The sequence below is a fragment of the Lynx rufus genome, unplaced genomic scaffold (genome assembly GCF_022079265.1).
Source record: "Lynx rufus isolate CCGP_SWC_20201006 ecotype Redwood Valley unplaced genomic scaffold, mLynRuf1.p SCAF_10, whole genome shotgun sequence".
Taxonomy (NCBI): Eukaryota; Metazoa; Chordata; class Mammalia; order Carnivora; family Felidae; genus Lynx; species Lynx rufus.
Window position 1 is genome coordinate 60,811,621 of NW_025814824.1, and position 20,589 is coordinate 60,832,209.

The following is a 20,589-nucleotide window of genomic DNA, read 5'->3' on the forward strand; positions in this document are numbered from 1 at the left end:
TCCCACGGCCTTCTCTTTTCCGTGTATGTCTTCTTCTGTTTCTTACAAGGATACTTGTCACTAGATTTAGGGCCAATCTTGGTAACCAAGACGATTGCATCTTAAGATCTTCAATTACATCTGTAAGGACGCTTTGCCTCAATAAGGTTCTGTTCATAGATTCTGGGGGTAGGGATGTTGATATATCTTTTGGGGCCACAAGTCAACCCACTGTACTAACCTAATTTCACACAGTAAGTGGTTACGCTGGGATCTGAAGCTAAATCTAATTCCAGAGTCTATTTGCATAACCATTACGGACCATCTGCTACCTACCTATCTGCTGTGTGACTATGTGCATGTTGCTTAACCCCTCTGTGCCTCAGTTTCCTCATCTGTAGATAATGGTAAGAACTGCAGGGGGCTGTTGTGAAGATGAAATGAGCTGGCAATGTAAAGCATCTGCAACAGGGCCTAGCACATAGTATATGCACTCAACACACACTGCTACTGAGGACGAGCTGGACTGGGAGACAATGCTCTCGGATCTAAATTTGCTGGGTTTGAACATCTGCTCACAAGTGCTCCATGCTTATGAAACATCAACCAGATAATCACAGATGTAAAAGAGATTTAAACATTTATAAGAGAACACTACGCACAATGGATGCTAATAATTTTGAAAGCACCAGTGAAGAAAATGTCTCTTTAAAACAAAACAAGTAAAACACAGGATTGATGCGGGGAAAGAAAAAAAAAAAAGCCGGAAGTATCAAGAGACCAGCAGGCCCATTCTGGCAGAAGGGATCCCACGTCATCTGACACCACATGGCCAGGGCTGGGGACAGTTTCAATGCGTTGCAAGGTCATCTCAGGCTGGTCAGTTTACCTCTCCAGCCTCAGTTTCCTCCTCTCTAAAATGGGGATGTCCAGGTGTTTTGTGAACTAGGCCATGCTGTGGAAATATGAGGCACTGTTGTTTTTATAGTATGCGTTTGCCAACTGTTCAGCGCCTGTGTTCACGTGGGAGAGACCGAAAGTCAGAGCCCCAGTCCATAGAAGGGCAGGAAAGCGGGTAGGCTGGGCACCGAGAACTGTGCAGGACCTGAGATTATGTTGCCATCCACTGAGCACTTAGGAGGGGTCCACACTGTGTCAGTGTTCTCTGAACTGAACTGAGCATCTTTGGGTTATGTTAAGTGTTCCATCCTATGTCAAGGTCAAAATGACTCAGTATTTGAAACTTAATCCACTGTTGCTTTAGGGAGAAACTTCAAGCCAAACAATGGCCAAAAATAACAACTATTCACTGAATAACAAATATTCAGTGGCCGATGGTCCCATTTCAGAGCCACTGCGGGTGCCAAGGTGCCTGGCCACTGTGGTGGCCCTTGCTTTCTTGTCGATTTCTGTGGTTGGTGGCTTCCTGCAACTGAAGGGCACAGGTTTATTTTGTTTTTTGCTTTTTGTTTTTTTGTTTCTTAACCTGCCTAATGTTTTGGTCTGGAACTTGCTCACCTGCCTCTCAACTGCAATTGAAAAATATGGCACAAACAGAAATCTTGTAGCTTTTCCTTTTTCCTATTCCTTGCTCTCTCTCTTCCATGGGGGAAACAGTTGTTTAAATGAAGATGAAGGATTTTCAGAAAATCATGAGCCTGGAGGAACTCATTCAGCTCTGTAGGGTTCACACACGTGAGCCTTCCCAGGTGGCCCTCTCTCTGAGTCTGCTTGTCCTCTGTCACTATCACATCCTCTGACTGGAGGTCAGAGTGGGGGGTAGTAGGGGACCATCTGGACTTGAGGTCTTCTGGATTCAAGTTTTTCTTCTCTTACCTTTTTAGCCTTTAATGTATTATCATGAGTTTCTATCTAACTTTGGCATCCACAGTGCAGTCCTGGGCCCTTCCTAGAGAGGTGAGAGGCTAGTCCGGAAGGTTTCAACCCTGGCTGTACACTAGAACCCAGGGCAACCTAAAAAAAAAAATCCCAATGCTCAGGACCCCTTCCGATTCTGATTTTCTGGGGAGCGTGACCCAAACACAGTATTTTACAAAAGGTATTTTCTGGGTGATGCAGCCAGGATTGAGAACCACAAATGTAGCCTATCTTTAAAATCATTTAAAGGTGCCTAGGTGGCTCAGTCGGTTAAGCATCCAACTTCAGCTCAGGTCATGATCTTGCAGTCCGTGAGTTCGAGCCCCATGTCGGGCTCTGTGCTGACAGCTCAGAGCCTGGAGCCTGCTTCGGATTCTGTGTCTCCCTCCCTCTCTCTTCCCTTACTCTGCTCACCCCTCTGTCTCTCTTTCAAAAGTAAATAAACATTAAAAAAGATTAAAAAATCATTTAAAAATCTTCCTCTTCAAATATTACTTTAAAGTGTTACTTATTTTTCTTTTCAGTATCAACATATTTACCCAATAATTTAAGCCAGCTGCTGAGTAACCACATCACCTGGTCAGAGGTTGCCAAAGCTGAAAAGAGTCATGCCAGGGAATCATGCCCATTCATTCATTCACTCATTCACTCATTTATACATGCATTCCTTTGCTCATCATTCACTTGTCCATTTTACCAACATAAATTAAGCACCTCCTATATGCTTGCCAGGTGCTATGTAGGCTTTGGGAGTAGAGCACTAAGCAAGACTGGCAAGGGCCCTGTATCATGGAGCTCACATTCCAGTGGAGGAAGACAAAAAACAGAGGAGAGAGTGAAGGATAAACGATGTGATGGAAAAACAGGATGAGGTGAGACAGAATGCTGGGGGTCATTTACGGTTTGTTAATTAGCTAACATATCAGTACTCCCCAAAATGATCTACTACAAGTTCAATGCAACCCCAATGAAAGATCCTAGTGGTCTTTTCTGAAAACATGGTAAAACTGATCCTGTGAGTCTAATGGAATCAAGGGACCCTGAATGGCCAAAACGGTCTTGAAAAAGAACAAAGTTGCGGGACTTATGCTTCCCAATTTCAAAGCTAACCATAAGTGATAGTAATCAAGACAGCGTGGTGTTGGCAGAAGGACAGACATGTAGATTTATGGAATAAGATTGAGTGTCCAGAAATAAATCATACATCAATGGTCAACTGATTTTGCATAGGGGTTAGAAGACTATTCAATGGGGGAAAGAATATTTTTTTCAGCAAATTGTCCTTGGACAACTACGTATCCACATGTAAAAGAAGTAATTTGTATCATTACCTCATCAAATGCCTAAATGTAAGACTAATACTATAACACTCCTAGAAGAAAACAGAAGTGTAATAAGTCTACATGACCCTGGACCAGGAAATGGTTTCTGAGTTATGTTATCTGAAGCACAAGTAACCAAAGAAAAAATAAATTGGGTTTCATTAAAATAAAAAATGTTTTTGCACGTCACAGGATGCTACTGAGAAAGTGAAATGATGGCCCACAGAATGGGAGAAAATAGTCACAAATCATATATCTGATACGGATCTAGTAGTATCCAGAATACGTAAAGAGCCCTCACAAATCAACACCAAAAAGACAAATAATCAAAAATGGGCAAAGGACTTGAATAGATACTTTTCCAGAGAAGATATACATATGGGCAACATGCACTGGAAAAGATGCCCACCATCATTAGTTATTTGATAATAATTCTCATCAAAAACACAATGAGATACCACTTCACACCCAAAAGGATGACTACAACCAAAAAGACAGATAAGTACATTTTTTGGTGACAACGTGGAGACATTGAAACCTCCATACACTGCTGGTGGGAATGTAAAATGGTGCAGCTGCTGTGTTCCTAAAAATGTTAGAGTTACCATATGACCTAGCAATTCTACGTGTGTGTGTGTACCCAAGAGAATTGAAAACATATATTCACACAAAAATTTAGACACGAATGCTCACAGCAACATTATTCATAATAGCCAAAAGGTGAGAAGAACCCAAATATCGATTAACTGGTGAATGGGCAAGCAAAATGTGGTATATCCATAGAAGGAATATTATTCAGCCAGAAAAGGAATGAAATACTGACACAGGCTACCTTAAAAACATTATGCTCAGTGAAAGAATACAGAAACAAAAGGCCACATGCTGTATGATCCCATTGATATGAAATGTCCAGAGCAGGCAAATTCATGAAATATAAAGTAGATTATTGGTTGCCAGGGGCTGGAGAGAAGGGGAAATCTGGGGTGACAGATAAAAGGAAAGACTGTTTATTTGGGGATGATGAAATACTTCTGGAATTAGATAGTAGGGATGTTTGCACAATGTTATGAATGTATTAAAAACCCACCACAGCATACATTTGAAAGCTGAATTTTATGGCATCTGAATTGTACCTCAAAAAACTACTCCATCAAAAATGAATCTCTCTGCTGTGTGGAGAATGGCTTGGAAATGGCAATGAGTAGGAGTACGAAGCCTGCTTAGAAATTTGTGATAACAACAACTCAGTGGCTTCAGCAGTAACGGTGCTTTACTTAATCACACCTCTTGTTCACTGTGTCAACTGTAGCTTTGCCTCGTAGCGTCCTCTTCTGGGATGCCAGATAATGAGCGTGATGGTGCTTTGGACCTTAGTGGTAGCAGTGGAGTAGAGTGGTGGATTAGCAAAGGATTTGGCAGTACAGTCTGTAGGATTATTACAAAACGTCTCAGACAATATCCCACTGATCTCCTAATATGATCGCTCTAAGGGTTCAATTATTCAGTTAATATTATTTATTGAGTGTGTACTATGTGCCGTGTACTTTTCCGGATGCTGGGGATATAGCAGTGAATAAAAGACAACCCTCCCTCCCCACCCACGTCCTCAAAGAGCTCACATTCTAGTGGATGGGGCAGTATTTGTGACAGCGATAAGAATTTGGATGGAATGTGCCAAACTCATTCATACAGAATATACCATAGTATATAGTCAATGCACTATATACAGAGAACCCTGTATATCAAAACCTGGTTGTCTCTCTCCTTTTGGAGAGTCCACATATTAGGACTGCTCTTTCCTGCTCCACCAAACTCAGGTGGGGACTGTTAACATGTTCTGGCCAGTAGAATATCTGTGGAAGTGACATGTGACGCTTTGGAGTGGAAGCTTTAAAAATCAGTACATGCTTCACCATGTACTCTTTCCCTTTGCGGCACAAAGTGTCCCAGAAGATGCCCCACCAGCTGTGTCCTGAAGTTAGGACACTATGGGGGAAGCTGCTGTTGACTCCTGATGGACAGGTACTCTGATGAGTAAGGAACCTTTATTATCGTAGTCTTGGATTGTTTATTTATTTATTTATTTATTTATTTATTTATTTATTTATTTGCTACTACAGCAAAACCTAGCACACCCTGACTAATACATATTCTCTTGTACTTCTTCACTCTCTGAAAGGCATTAAATCCAAACTCAATCCTGTCTCATACTTTAGAAAAGTAAGCCCACTATCTCAGCACTGTAACTTAAACTTAATTTTTTTTTTTTTTACCCGACGCGGGCTCGAACTCACAAACTGTGAGATCATGACCTGAGCCGAAGTCGGACGCTCAACCTTCTGAGCCACCCAGGCGCCCCTGTAACTTAAACTTTAAACCAAGAATCTGGAGGCTTGTGTCATAGAGAGGATGTAGTTGGTGACAATCCATTCTGTGTGTATCTGTGTGTGTGTGTGTGTGTGTGTGTGTGTGTGTGTGTGTGTGTATCTAATCTTGCCCACCAGCCTGTGCAGTCCTTGAGGGAGCCTGAGTATGGCAGACACAGGGGCACCCAATAACCGTTGAAGAAGCACCCCAATGACACATAATTTACAAAGAGTAGGTTATTTGGAATTTTCTCCACTAAAAAGAGGGAAGGTCTCTGTGAGTGCAATGGCTTATGTTTCTGCTGACATGGATGTGTGGGGGTGGGGAAAGATCACCCAAATTTAAGGCTTATTTTTTCCAGAATGGTTTTACCAAGGTACACAGTGGCCAGAAGATGCCAGGATTACAGACAATTTTCCAGCCATTCTGTTCCAGGCACTTGAGAATTTCTAGTAAATAGATCATCCCCTGGAGAGCACCTGGACAGGTAGGGACCAGAGAATTTCTAACCTCAGGGCTGTGCCCTCGTGTTGTGGCTCTGTGTGTTTTGTTTTGTGTCCCGAGGGACCTTCGGAGCTGGAGTGCCTCCTGAAAGCACAAGGGAATCCAACAAGGAAGATGAAATAAACTGTAATCTCTCACATATCTAAGATGCCTTCTGATGATACAAGATGTTCCAGAAATGTGGCTGTGGCCAGCAGAGCCCGTCTGTCCACACATGGGGCCCACGATGCTGACTGCAGCTGGTGCTGAGCCGGGACCCACGCCAGAAGGCGAGTATCTGTGGACATCCCTAAACGTCTCTCTGGCATATTACTCCTATTAAATCTTGCCCTGCATTCTCATTTTAATAACTTAATCTGGAATTTACACCTTGCCTCCTCTCCTGGAGGGCCTGAGGCAGCACACAATAAAAGCCCAAACACAAGAGGACTGTTAAAAATAAAGACAAATGATCAGAAAGCAAGATAATCCTCCAGGAACTTGAGATAAGATGGTTACTGCAACGAGAGTGTTGAATTCGGTTCCTACTTTCTGGCAGCCAAGGTTAAAAAGAAAGAGTGGCTTATTCAGTTACGATTGCCTGATCGAAGGAAGGAAGTAGATACAAGTTCATGGGGAGAGCACAATCCATTTCCTGAAGCTAAATTCCAAGAGGATCTATCCTGTGGATCTTCATCTTAGGGGCACTAAGTCACAAACTGAACAACAGTCCTTTATAGAAGATGCTGAATCATTCTTCAATTGGCAGCTTTAGCCCCATAAGTGGGCCCTTGATAAAAGGCGAGGGTGTAATATTAAATTAAATTGCAACTCGGTGAAGACATTTCTTGGAGAAGCCGGCTTAATGGGCCCAGACAGATGGGTTGAATTTGGACATATGGAGGCATGGGGAGAGAGTTCCAGGTGGAGGAAACAATTTATTCAATAAATATTTACCGAGCACTTACTCTGAGCCAGGCCCTGCCAGTGAGTGGGTACTGGGGACACACAGATGGCCTTGCCCTCCAAGGAGGTCACGGACTAGGGGTCCAAGTGCACAGACAGTCAATTACCAGTGTTGTGACTGGAATAAGGGGCAAACAGGGTAAGGAGCTTAGGCAGATATGCGTGTTCCAAAGGCTCCTGGAGAAGATGCTTCAGAGCTGCTTCTTGAAGGACAAATAGGAACTTTTTGCATGAAGATGGCACCTTGAGGTGGTGTGGAGGCTGTACTGGGTAGAGGGGACAGCACGTACAAAGGCGTGGAGGAAGAGAGAAAGTGGTATTTTGGAAGAACACAACTCATTCCGGGTAGCTGAGTGCAAGGAGTGAGGAGGGGCTCAGAGATGGGGAGGCAAATAAAGCCAGAATGTCGAGGTCCTCTGGGCCTGCTAAGGAGTGTGAGCGTCATCCTCTCACCGATGGGGAGGATTTTAACCAGGAGAGTGAACTGGCCAGAAGCTCAGATGATGTAGCCACCCGCGGGGAGGAGTTAGTGCCCTAGCAGACTCCACCAGAGGTCCTTGTGGGGTCCTGCCACCCTGCCTGGGAGTTGGTCTGCATCTGCTGGGGCCCCAGCCCAGCCATCCACGACCCCATAGATGACTAGGGATGATAAAGACCTGTCCCACTGTCCAGGGCTGGCAGTGATGACCCATTGCTTGGAATGTGACCCTTTGCATCAAAGTTTTGGGCCACCTGTGAACAGCCCACAGAGAAGAGTGGACCCTGATGCTTAGCACTACCCTCACCCTGGCCATTCTGATACCTCTTTATTTCAAAATGAATAGTGTGAGATGGAGCTTGGACAAGCTTTATGAGGATACCAGATGTTTCCAGAAAGTATCTGCTTTGTGATTGGATTTTTCTGCAGAGCAACTGTAGAGGGAGGTAGAAGATAAGAGTGAAAATTATTTAAAACTCTATGTATTCGCCTCTTCCAATATCTGTTTCCATAGAAACATACAGGAATAAGCCACCAGTTTCAAAGCCAAGTGTAGTCTATGACTTTGAAAGCCCTGGTTTGCTTCCTCATAAAGGACGGTAAAAGCATGGAATGTGGAGGGAAGTTTGAAATACCCCTCTATTCCAGACTGCCCTTAACGTGATGACTGCTTGAATGGCCAGAAAGCCACAGAACCCGGAGTGCTGGGAATTCTTGATGCAGAATGCTTGCAGCCTATGGAGACAGCCTTTCACCATTTCCATAAATAAACGCCACACACATGGCTCCCATGGGTGCCTGTATTGCACATGATTCCATCTCTTACTGCCACCTGCCTGGGAGCAGATGGGGGAATGTCTTCAGGGAGGGCAGGTGGTCTAAGGATGCTGCCCTGTGGCTCTGAGGGGTGTTCAATATTCAGTGACTTTTCGTGCTGTCCACCATTTTCTCTTCATTCAAAACCATTTCAGAGTGGAGGTGGAGGTGGTGGTTTGGTGTAAAAGGAAGGCTTGGGAAAAAAACCCAAACAACTCTTCCACCTAGATTCACAGGCTGTCTTCACACCATGAGTATACACTGCTTTTACTTCCAGGGGAAATCATCTCAAATTATTTTCCTTAAAAGAAAAAAAAATGCCATATGGGTGTGTGTGTATGAACACACATGCCCAGTGTCAATTCTTGGTTTTCATCTTACTTGATCTAAAAGCAGCATTTGACACACGTGGTCAAAACTTGCCCCTTGAAACACTTTCTTCATTTGGTTTCCTAGACACCAGACTCATCTGGGTTCCTTCCTATCTTGGTGGCTTCTCCTTCTAGGTCCTTTGTGTTTCTTTCCTACCTTCCTGATATGGGAGTATCACTAGATACTCAAACACTGGAGTGATTGAGGGTCTGTGCTTGTTTCCCTCCCCCTGAAGGGCTCTCATCCAAGGTTTTCAATGCCATTGGTGTGTTGACCACATCCAAGTTCCCATCTCCCTTACATGTCTCACATGTCTCCCCGAACTCCAGACCTGTGTATGTAACACCTATTCACCATCACCACTGGTAGAGTAGTATCAAAACACAAGTGCTTTCCCTTTTTTCTCAAGAATACAAATCACAGTTAAAAACCCCTGTTTAGCCTGCTTGGCAGATTTGCCCACACCTGCTATATCTGAAATGCAGAAATGGCCCATCTTCCCGTCAGACTCTGTAAAGCAGAGGAAGAGAGGGATGAGATGATATGGGGGAGATACAAGCCCGGGGCCAAGTCGGGGTGGACCTGTCAGCCCTCGCCTTGGTCTGTGGTGTTTGTTTCAGGGAGCTCTCCCACCTTCGAATGCCCCCTGTGCATGGGCAGCTCTCTCTCCCATGGCCCAGCTTGTGGACAGCTCTCTCTCTTGGCTGCTCCCTTCCTTCCTGACCACTGCTTCAAAATTCCCTTCCCAGGCTTCTTCTGTCCCCATCACTGCTTTGTGGTTCCTCGGGCTCCAGTCAGGACATCTTCACTCGTCACTGCACCCACTCCCTGGGTGACAGCACTCATGCCCACAGCCCCCGTCCTCCAATCTCTATCTATAGGACAAACTACTCCCTCGTGCTCTAGGACCCTGTATCCAATATGAGCCACTCTGCCCAGAAGTGAGCTCCTCACATTCCCTCCCAAACCTGCTCCTTATTCTGCACCCTGCCTCAGTGAAGAGGTCTGCCATCCACCACCCAGAGATCTGGGCATTGCCCTTGCTGTCTCCCTGCCCCATCCCTTAGAGTCAATCAATCACCAAGTCTCATCACATCTGCTTCCTTAATCTCTCTCAAAGCCACCTGCTTCTCCCTGTTCCCGCTGCAACTGTCCTGCTCTAGGTCACCATCAGTTCCTGCCTGGATTATAGCAAAGCCCATCTCTGAGCCATCTCTGGGCCTCCAGCCTCGCCCCTCCATCTGTTCTCACTCTGCAGCCAGGGCAAATCTGATCATGTCACTCCCCTGATTAAATGTCTTTAATTTTGAAGTTTAACCTCCTCTGTTTAGCACGTAATGTCCCTAACGACCAGCTCTGCCCACATCTTCATTTGTCTTTCCTGTCACCTCCCCAAAGGCACCCTTGACTTTAGCCAGCAGAACTCTCCCTCTCCCTCTCTCTCTCTCTCTCTCACACACACACTTTAAGAAAAAAAAATATACTAATAATTAATATGGTGAGAAACTAGATGTTTTCCCTCTAAGATAGGGAATAAAGTTGGAATGCTCCCTTCTCACCATTCCTATTCAACCTTGCAACTTGGAGCCCTAGCTAATACAAATAGTAGACAAAAAAGGAAATAAAAGGTATACAGATTGGGAAGAAAGAAATAAAATTGTCTGTTTGCAGTTGACATGAGTATCTATGTTGAAAGTTCCAAAGAGTCAACAAAAAAACCTCCTGGAACTAATAAGCAATTATATAGCAAGGCTGTAGGATATAGGTTAGTATACAAAAGCCAATTTCTTTCCTATATCCCAGAAATGAGCAACTGGAATTTGAAATTAAAAACATAATACCATTTGCATTTTCACCAAAAGCAAAATAAAATACTTAGGTATAAATCTAGCAAAATATGTATAAGATCTATGTGAGGAAATCTACAAAGCTCTGATAAATCAGAGAAGAGCTAAATAAATGGGAGAGACATTCCATGTTCATGGATAGGAAGACTCAATATTGTAAGATATCAGTTCTTCTCAACTTGATCTATAGATTCAGCACAATCCCAAATAAAATCCCAGTAAGTTACTTTGTAGACATTAGCAAACTGATTCTAAAGTTTACATGGAGAAGCAAAAGACCAAGAATAGCCAATACCATATTGAAGAAGAATAAAGTTGGAGAGCAGGCACTATTTGACTTCCAGACTTACTATAAAACTATAGTAATCAGAACAATGTGGTATTGGCAAAAGAAGAGACAAATAGATGAATGGAACAGAATAGAGAGTCCAGAAATAGACCCATACAAATATAGTCAACTGATCTGTGACAAAGACACAAAGGCAATAGAGAAAGGATAGTATTTTTGATAAATGGTGCTGGAACGACAAGACATTCACATGCATAAAAATGAATCTAGGAAATGACCTTGTATTTTTTCACAAAAATTAACTCAAAATGGACCGTAGACCTGAGTGAAAAATGCAAAGCTATAAAACTTCTGAAAGATAACAGGAGAAAATCTAGGTGACCTTGGGGTTGGCAACGAGTTTTTAAATATGGCACTAAAAACATGATCAATGAGAGAAAAAAAAAAGGATAGGCTGGACTTTATTAAAGTAAAAAATTTCTGTTTTGCAAAAGACAATGTTAAGAGAATGAAAAACAAGATAGAGACTGAGAGAAAAGATTTGCAAAACAAATCTGATAAAGGGCTTGCATCCAAAATATACAAAGAAATTTTAAAACTCAACAATAAAAAAAAAAGAGGTTAGAGTGGAAGACAGCCAAAACGTAAGAGACTCTTAAAAACTGAGAACAAACTGAGGGTTGATGGGGGTGGGAGGGAGGGGAGGGTGGGTGATGGGTATTGAGGGGGGCACCTTTTGGGATGAGCACTGGGTGTTGTATGGAAACCAATTTGACAATAAACTTCATATATTGAAAAAAATAAATAAAACTCAACAATAAGAAGACAATCTAATTAAAAAGTGAGTAAAAGATCTAAACAGACAACTCACTAAAGAAGATACCAAGATGGCAGATAAGTACGTGAAAAGATGCTCTACATCACAGGTCATTAAAAAATTGCAAATTAAAACAGCAATGCGATATCACTTCAAACCTATTAGAACAGCTAAAATCCAAAACACTGACAACACCAAATGCTGGTCAGGATGTACAGCAACAGAAATTCTCATTCACTGCTGATGGGAATGGAAAATGGTACAGACACCTTGCAAGACAGTTTGGTAGTTTCTTACAAAGCTAAACATAGACTTAGCATATGACCCAGTGATCATGCTTCTAGGTATTTACCCAAATGGGTTGAAAACTTATGTCCACACAAAACCCTACACAAAAATGCTTATAGCAGCTTTATTCATAATTGCCAAAACTTGGAAGCAACCAAGGTGTCCTTTGATGGGCAAATAGATAAACAAACCGTAGTATATCCATACAATGGCATATTATTTAGTGATAAAAGGAGATGTGCTACCAAGTCGTGAAAAGACATGGAGGAAACTTAAAGTCTGAAAAGGCCACCTATCATGATTCCAACCATATGACATTCTGGAAAAGGCAAAACTATCATGACAATAAAGAGATCAGTGGTTACCAGCGGTTGGTAAAGTGTTGAGGATATTTAGGACAGTGACACTGTCCTGTATGACGCTGTAATGGTGGACACATGACTTTTACATTCGGCAAAACCTATAGAATGTGCAACACAAAGAGTGAACCATACCTAATGATAAATTATGGACTTTAGTAAATAATAATGAATCGATATTGATTCATCAGTTGTTAACAAATACATCACACAATGCAAGATGTTAATAGAAGAAACCGTGGGGTGTATGCGGGAACTCCCTGTACTTCGTTAATTTCTTTTTTTGTAAACCAAAAACTGCTCTAAGCAACAAAGTATTAAGTATCCAAATTTTTAAAATGATAGATAGATCATACATTCAATGCTGGCACGTAATACGATCTGGCACGTAACAAGTGCCATATAAATATTTATTGCATGGAAATGAATAAGGGTGTGGAGCTGGGACGTCTCCAGTAGGACTCCAGAATCAGATTTTCATTCTCCGGACACTTGCACATGCTCTCACTGGGAGAATCTCCCCTGCGGGGTTCTTCCCATTATTTGCCAACTCTTCATCCTGCTAATTTACTTCTAACTGCTATCAGAATCTAAATATGCTATGTGATCTAAAGTGATCGTGCTTCTTTCCGTGTTTGCTGTCTGCCCATCAACTAGCCTGTGGGGAGGCCATGAGATCAAGGGCCACGGCTACCGTGCTTACCTCCGTGTGCAGAGGTACTGGTTGGGCAGTGTGTGTGTGTGTGTGTGTGTGTGTGTGTGTATGTGTGTGTCTCTGACCTGGCTCTGTCCTGGAGAAGCTGGCGGTCCAGCAGCGGTAGGGGCAGGGATGCACTCAGCAGAGACAAACAGCACACTAAGTATCCCGACAGGGGAAATGTCAGGAAGCTAGGGACAGGAGTGGAGGAGGAGCAGGAGCTTAAATCTGGTAGACCCAGGAATCTCAGGGACACATCCCTGTAGAGATAACACAGGGGTCTGGAACTGAAGTTCATTTACTTATCAGAGAAGGTTCTGGAAGCAGGGACAGCACGGGCAAAGGCTTGAAAGTGTAACACAGAGCAAGGCCTATGACTGAAATCTTGAGGTGTTCAGAGTGTTCAGAACAACGGAAGTCATCCAAGAGAGGTGAGGGGAGGTGGGCACAGACGACAAAGATCTTTGATCACTTCTCCCCCAAGCAAAGACTTTCTCTCTCACTGGGGGGATCTGGGAAAAACAGCCCCTTGAAGGAGAATTTAGGACACCTCATCCCCCAGGCACACTGTTCAACCACCACGTTGTGTCCGACAGAGGAGGGTCTGAGAGAAATCAACCGACTGCTTGGTGCTGAAAACCGACAATAAGCCTACAGGGCTGTGGGTCGACAAATCAAAGGGTTCTGCTACCATGGCAACAGAATGACAGGGCAACCCTAAAATAAGAGGAGAAAAAGAGGAGCAGGCCAGAAAAGGTTCAGAGAGAAATCTCAGCAGATACCTGGAGGGAAACACAGAGACGGAATTTCTGGGCAGAGAGCCAGGGAGCTGGCTCTCCTCCAGGCTCCACCTTGGAAACTCTGGATGCCCCTGGGCAGGAACATCCCGTCCCCAGACTCAGTCTCCTCATCTACGCAGTGAGGCTTTTCCATGGCACCCCACAGCTCCTGCCTTTGAGACCCAATGCCCCGAAACGTCGCAAATGGACCGCAATTCTCCGCACAGAGCCATTGAGAGCCTCAGTACTTGTTTCAGAAAGGAAGGAAGAAAGGTAAGGTCAGTGATAGCAAACTGTCACTTAACACGGATCGGACTGCACAAGGTTGATCTCCTTTAAAGGGTCCAGGGGGACAGGCTTCCCGGATCTATTTCCCGAGTCTGCTGACTCAGGCTGACGCCAGCCCTGCGGCCTCTCCCTGCCACGGCCACAACCTGGGGGACCCCTAGTGCGTACCTGGCCTCCACTTTAACCTCCAGTGGAGGTAGCAATGCCCCTCCCCAGCCACCCACGGCTAGGCTTCAAGCCAGCAGGGTCTGGCCTCTGTCCACCTGCCCAGATCCAGGTCTTCCGGCTGGCTCTGCCTGACTTGCTTTCTCCCTCCCTGACATCCTGCCCCAGCCCCCCTCCCCGCCCCCCGCCCGCCACCCCCCACTTTTCTGGACTGCACTCTAATCTGAGCCCTCATCTGCACGACCTGAAAACGCTCCCTTGCCCTGCCCACTTCACAGACCTGTGCTGATGGCCAAAGGTCTACGAGAGCCCCTAAACCCCACAGAGTGCCATCTGTGTGTTGAAAGGCAGGGTAGGGTATGCATGAGAGGCTAGTTCGTGGTGTTGCCACTAACCTGCTAGGTAACCTGCGTAAATTAAATCTCTCTGGGTTTCTGTTTCCTCATCATTAAAATGCGGTTGAGGACATCACCTGTTCTGTAATTATTGGGAGGATCTAGTGAGTTAACACGCAGAACTAGCCATCACCGTCATTGCTGTTGCCATTATTGGCATTAGGGCTTGTGTTTAGCACCCAACCCGGTTCTCCCCAGCCGGGAGGCCTGCTTAGCCATGACGGTTCTTCCTCCTGTTGACATCCTGTCATTTCCAGGTCCTGTCCTGGCAGTGGATGAGGAAGTCCCCGGGGTGAACTTTGCCAACTGTGCACCATGAGTGGTGACCAGGTGCCACCTCCCCTCTGGAAACAGTCTGTCTGCCTCCGACCTCCTGCCCTTTTGGCTGTGGATACGGTCCGTGTCCAGGTTATCCTCCTTGGCAATCCTGGCTGTGCCTCTCTGGAGTCCTGCTTCCTTCCAAAGTGAGGCTGGAAGGCCGGGATATGCAGGCCCAGCCCTAAAGCTCTCTCCTGCAACCCCGCTGGCACAGAATAGCATCCTCTAACACGGCTCCAGCTTCGTGACTTCTCCCTGCGCCGAGTAAACCCTCTATGTATTCCCCTACAAATGAAGCTGGGCGTCTTATGTGCTAGAAAACCTTCTTGTCCAGAAGGGTAAAAACCTCTGTCCCCAGTGCATAAAACGACTATTTCCACGTTAGTTTAAGAATCCGCACTACATTCCGCAAAAAGATTTCTCTAACGATGCAAACTCCAGGTCTCTCAACAGAATTTGCTACATTATATGCAGATCACCATGCACGGCACAGCGTTCAAGCCATTCGAGCCCAGCTCTCTCCCACCAAGGCAAGTTTAACTGCTCTAACAGCAAGACAACAAAACCACCACTTCCAAAGGGTCTTGAACTTCCCTAATTTGGAGCACCCTGGGAAGACCAGTGTGAGTAAAGGGCAAGGCCGAACGCAAGACTATTACAATACATACTTAACAGTACTTTTATGTAAGGTTCTTTACGTTAACAGCACTTACCACCTGGAAAATCATATGGTAACTAGAAGGAGCTATCAGGATGTTTACTCCCTAGTGGCACTCCTTAGGGAACTTCCTATAAGGGAGGTTGGAACGCAGTCTCATTTCTGGACCAACGGATCATGCAAATGGGGGCTTCTGCAATGTGCAGAGAATATACTCATTTAAAGGGCCCAACATTTCTTATTTCTGCATGTATTAATATCACTAGACAATTCTTTCACTGTTTTTGTTTTTTTTTCCACGGGAGTGAAGACTTTCTATTTGGCCTTTCTGAAATAGGTCTCAGATGGAAGGAAACAGAACTAAATGAAGAGTTTCTGACAGGGAACGTGGGCCCTTGTGCAGCTGTGAAGATTCCCCCATAACTACCTTGAGTTCTTATTAAGCAGTGCACTTTGGGCAGCCAGGGAGCTGTGCCGCCTCCCTGTCCCAGCGCTTGTGGGAGCTCGCGAGCCTTCCAGCCTCCTTCTGGCTGGGGCCGGCGCTTACCTCCATGCTGTACCTCTCCACAGTCCTCCTCAAGGGATCGACAGCCTGCCAGCAAATCAGGATGCACAGGTCGATCAGCAGCATGCCCCCGACAATCACCAGCAGTTTCTGGTCCTTGATGATCTGCAGGCAGGGCAGGGGCAGAAGGGAGCGGACGTGAGGGAGGTTCCCGAATAGCAGCTGAGGCGCTGCCTCAGGGGAGTGACAGCATCGTGTCACCCTCAGTTTTAGAATCTCTCAGGACTCTCCATCACCTGCAGGATAAATCTAGCCAAACTCCTTTGCTTGGCATTCAAGGCCTTTCATGAGCTTGGTCCGACCACTCCCCAGAACACACATGTGCACTTAGTTAGGTTTAATGACACCTAGTTTCTGGACCTGCTGTGATTTTCACCGCTTTCCCTTTCCCCCCAACCCTCCTCCCCCAACTCCCACCCCCAGGCCTTTGTAGGTGCCAGTTCTATTATCTGAAACATCCTATTCTTTCTGTCTGGCAAATTCCTAATAATCCCTAAAGACCCAGGTCCATTGTCACCTCCTCTGTGAAGTCCCCTGTAACTCCCACAGCAGAATTAATCACTCCCATAGCACTTTGTTCACATACTTATCAGAAGTAACAGTGGTAACACCAAGGAGAAGAATAGCTAATATTTAATGAATACTTACTCTGTGCCTGCCTCTAGGTTGATTAATGGATTACATACATGATCTCTTACAAAGGCAGATACTATTATTATTCCCATTTTATGGATGAAGACACCAAGGTTTGTGAGGGGCTAGGTAACTCGCTCAGTGTAATATAGTTAGTAAGAGGTGAAGTCCAGATGTAAACCAAGCTCCTCCTTTCTCTACAGTCCACACCCTCAAACACTTATAGCACAAACCAGATGCTATAGTGACCAGATGCTATATTGTGTTACACGTTTGTTCTCCTCAGCAAACTGGGGAGACCCTACCAGAAGGGAAGCCAATTTTATTTTTTGTGCATCCTTGGTACCGAGCAGGGCCTGGCAAGCAGTAGACACTTAAAAGTTTGATAGATTGAATTGCGATGAAGGAATATAAAAAGAAGAAATATAATTTCCATCCCTCTTTGCAGCCTGGGATATCTTTATTACACTGCGAAATTCCCACCCCACTTTATGTCTGTTTGACGGGGACTGGCCCTGGGGACAAATGCGGCCAGCACCAAAGACAACCTGTATTTCACTCATTGCACCTTTATGTGCCTCCTCCCCCCAAAGCTCATGTGATGAAATCATTCGGGAAGAGGCTATAGAAAAACAAACAAAACTGAGGCAGAAGCTTAAGAAATATCACCAGGTCTGGCTTTTAATGATTAAAGCCATTTTAAAAAGAGAAATAGAAACTCAAGAGGTCTCTTTGTTGCCGAATTGTAGAAGAACAGAAATGTATTGCTGAGTTCCTGCCAAAGAGATCAAATCCACCCAAACCGCTTTACCTGGGGACTGGGCACTGGTAAAGCCCCCCTCTTTGAGGTTTTCTGGAAGCATTCAGTGAACCACTGATAGTTTATAGAAATCCAGCTTAACCCTTGCTCTCTGGGGAACTAGGCAACTCCCTGCTAGCCCTGAGAAATTGGGGCATAAGGAAGACATGCCCAGGGAGCTGAGGACGCGGGGGACAGGCTGGAAGGCGCCTCCCTACTTAACGCTCACCCAGGGCTGTTAGAGCCCGCAGGCAGGGGCCCACGCTGTGCTGGACCCTGGCAGGTCCTTCTCCCACCTTCCTGTTACACCCTTCTCAGCACCGAGCCCGAGGTGCTTCTCAGTGAACCCAGGCACGCCCTGCACAGGGTGTATGCTGCAGATGTGTTCCGGTCTGAGTGGGGGCAGGGACCAGCTCGTCTCCCCTCTGTGCCCCGGTGTCTGATACAGGGACTGGCTCTCAGACCTTCTTGGGGAAAGTTTGGGGGAAAAAATGAATGAGCTCTCAGAAAGAGGCCAGGAGGAAGTGGCACTGTAAGTTCAAGGTCACTGTCTCCTGCCCAGGGCCCAGGTTCTACTCCCTCTGGGGCATCTCCTGCTGCAGGTTTCCACCCTCCCCACCTGACAGCCTCCAAACCCTTCAGGGAACACACCTTCTTCTCCCTGTCCTTGCTAGAAGGCTGGGGGACATTTCACTGGAGTTTATGGCCACATTCCTCGTCTTCAGAGCCCCTACGACAGTTGCAACTTCACCTATATATATGGGATCATTTGATTTGTATTCCTACTCCCTTGTAGACTGTGAACTCTGCGTGACTTGGTTTTGCTCATCACTGTATTCTTAGTGCCTGTCTGAGGCCTGGCATAGGAAAAGTGCTCAATAGGCACTGGTTGATGGATGATGGCCCAGGAAAATATGACCTGAGCACCCATGCAGGGCCAGGCCCTGTGCTGGGCACTGGAGATGCAGAGATGGACAGACCCTGGTGCTGCCCTCCAGGGTTAGGAGGACAGACAGACTTGCCAGGGATGATTACAAGAGGGTACCGGGAGGAGAGGAGGTGGCTTCACAGAGGAGTTGCTGGGGGCCACTGGGGAGAAGGGAATGTCAGACAGAAGAAGCAGCTGGGAGAGCTGAGGGGCTGGTTCAGGGGAGTGAGCGCATCACATTGCCCCTGCTTCAGGATTCTTCTATGACCCCCCCTCACCTCATTTTTGCCCTCCAGACCTTTGTAGGTGCTGGTTCTTTTGTTTGAAACACCCTAATCTTTCTGTGAGAGATTTTGTGTGAGTGGGGTGGGTGGGGGTGGCTAGAGAGGGGGCTAGTGAGGTGGAAAGCCTGCATGACGGGGGGCTGCCGGAGGCTGAAGCATCATTAAGCAGTAGAGTCATGGGGAGCTCTCTGCAGCCTGGAGGGGTAGACCTGAGGCAGGGAGCCTGCAGGAGGGGGCCAGTTAGGAGCTGAGACAGTTGTCCCGGTAAGCAGGGAGGAGGCTTGATTCAGAGACACCGTGATGGTCAGGAGGACGCTGGTGCCATAAATAGCAGGTAGGCGGAGTGGCTGGCTTCAGTCTCAAGTCCGCTCTCCCTCCCCAAAACTCCCCCACCAGCAAGCGCTAGCATGTCTCACAGGGTCTGTGAGACAAAAGGTCTACGACTCTTTCCACAGTCTACCTTCGAGGAGGCAGTGACCTTGAACGTGCGCAACACTTTTATGTCAGTGCACACTGATGCCATCACACTGAGTTCTCTCTCTGAAGCTAGGAGGCTACCAGTGCTCCATTGTCCCTGAGTGCAAAGGCATACAGTAACAATGACTGAGCACAGGTTCTGGAATCAGATCTAAGTGTGACTCTTACTAATTAACTGTGTGGCCTTGGGTAAGTTTCTTAACCCCTCTGAGCCAGGTTCCTCATCTACCAAATGGAAGCAGTAACCACACAAACGGCACTGGATTACCAAAGTCTGTCTGACTATAACTGCTCAACAGCGGTTGGCTGTTTTTATTAAATGTCACTTTCCATTGTTGTCTAGAGCAGGGGTCAGCAAACCATGGATCTGGCCCACTGCTTGTTTTTGTAAATAAAGTTTTATTGGAACACAGCCATTCCCTCGGGCTGCTTTCATTCTCCACCAGCAGAGTTTAGTGGTTGCGACAGCAGCTCTGTGGCCTGCAAAGTCTAATGTATTTACTATATGGCTTTTTACAGAAATAGTTGTCTGATTCCTGGTTTACAGAAAAGAGCATTTCTTTATTTCTTCAAGAGACTTCAGATCTTTTGACTGATTCGAATTGGCCTTCTGCTAGGATCAACTCATTGCCTAGTTCCAGGGATGCCATTCCAGGGGGAATACAAAATGAAAGGTGCCTCCTGGAGTTGTACACAGCATATCACTCAGGTAACCGGTCCTCCCTGGTGAAGCTGCCAAAAACCGTCTCTTGGCATTTTGCCGAAGCTAAGTCCACAGGAAGATCTGAGGTGATGTGCCCATGTCATTGTCTGCAACAGAACCAAGTTATATTGGTAGCGAGCTTCCTTTTTTTTTTTTTAATTAAAAAGAAAGGTTTTTTAAGTACTCTCTATACCCATCGTGGGGCTCGAACTTACAACCCCGAGATTAAGAGCCTCATGCTCCACTGACTGAGCCAGCTAGCCGTCTCTGTAGTGAACTTTCTTTGTCTTTTTTTTTTTTTTAAGTTTTTTTTTTTTTTTTTAACGTTTATTTATTTTTGGGACAGAGAGAGACAGAGCATGAACGGGGGAGGGGCAGAGAGACAGGGAGACACAGAATCGGAAGCAGGCTCCAGGCTCTGAGCGGTCAGCACAGAGCCCGACGCGGGGCTCGAACCCACGGACCGCAAGATCGTGACCTGAGCTGAAGTCGGACGCTTAACCGACTGAGCCACCCAGGTGCCCCGTGAACTTTCTTTGTCTTAAAAAAAAAACAAAAATCATCTGCCCCCGGAACAAAACATCTCATCTCTGACCTACTGCTCTTGTCTCAGTGTTTCAATTTGGTCCTAGTAAGAGG

The 20,589-nt window shown here is 45.7% G+C and overlaps 1 protein-coding gene across 1 annotated transcript in view; it reads right to left on the minus strand.

The window, feature by feature from the left end:
- Positions 1-20,589, minus strand: part of GABBR2 (gamma-aminobutyric acid type B receptor subunit 2) — a 347,460-nt gene that overhangs the window by 37,999 nt on the left and 288,872 nt on the right. The window contains exon 13 of the mRNA XM_047066870.1: positions 16,109-16,231. Coding sequence (XP_046922826.1) covers positions 16,109-16,231 — 123 coding nt within the window. The remainder of the gene's footprint in view (positions 1-16,108; positions 16,232-20,589) is intronic.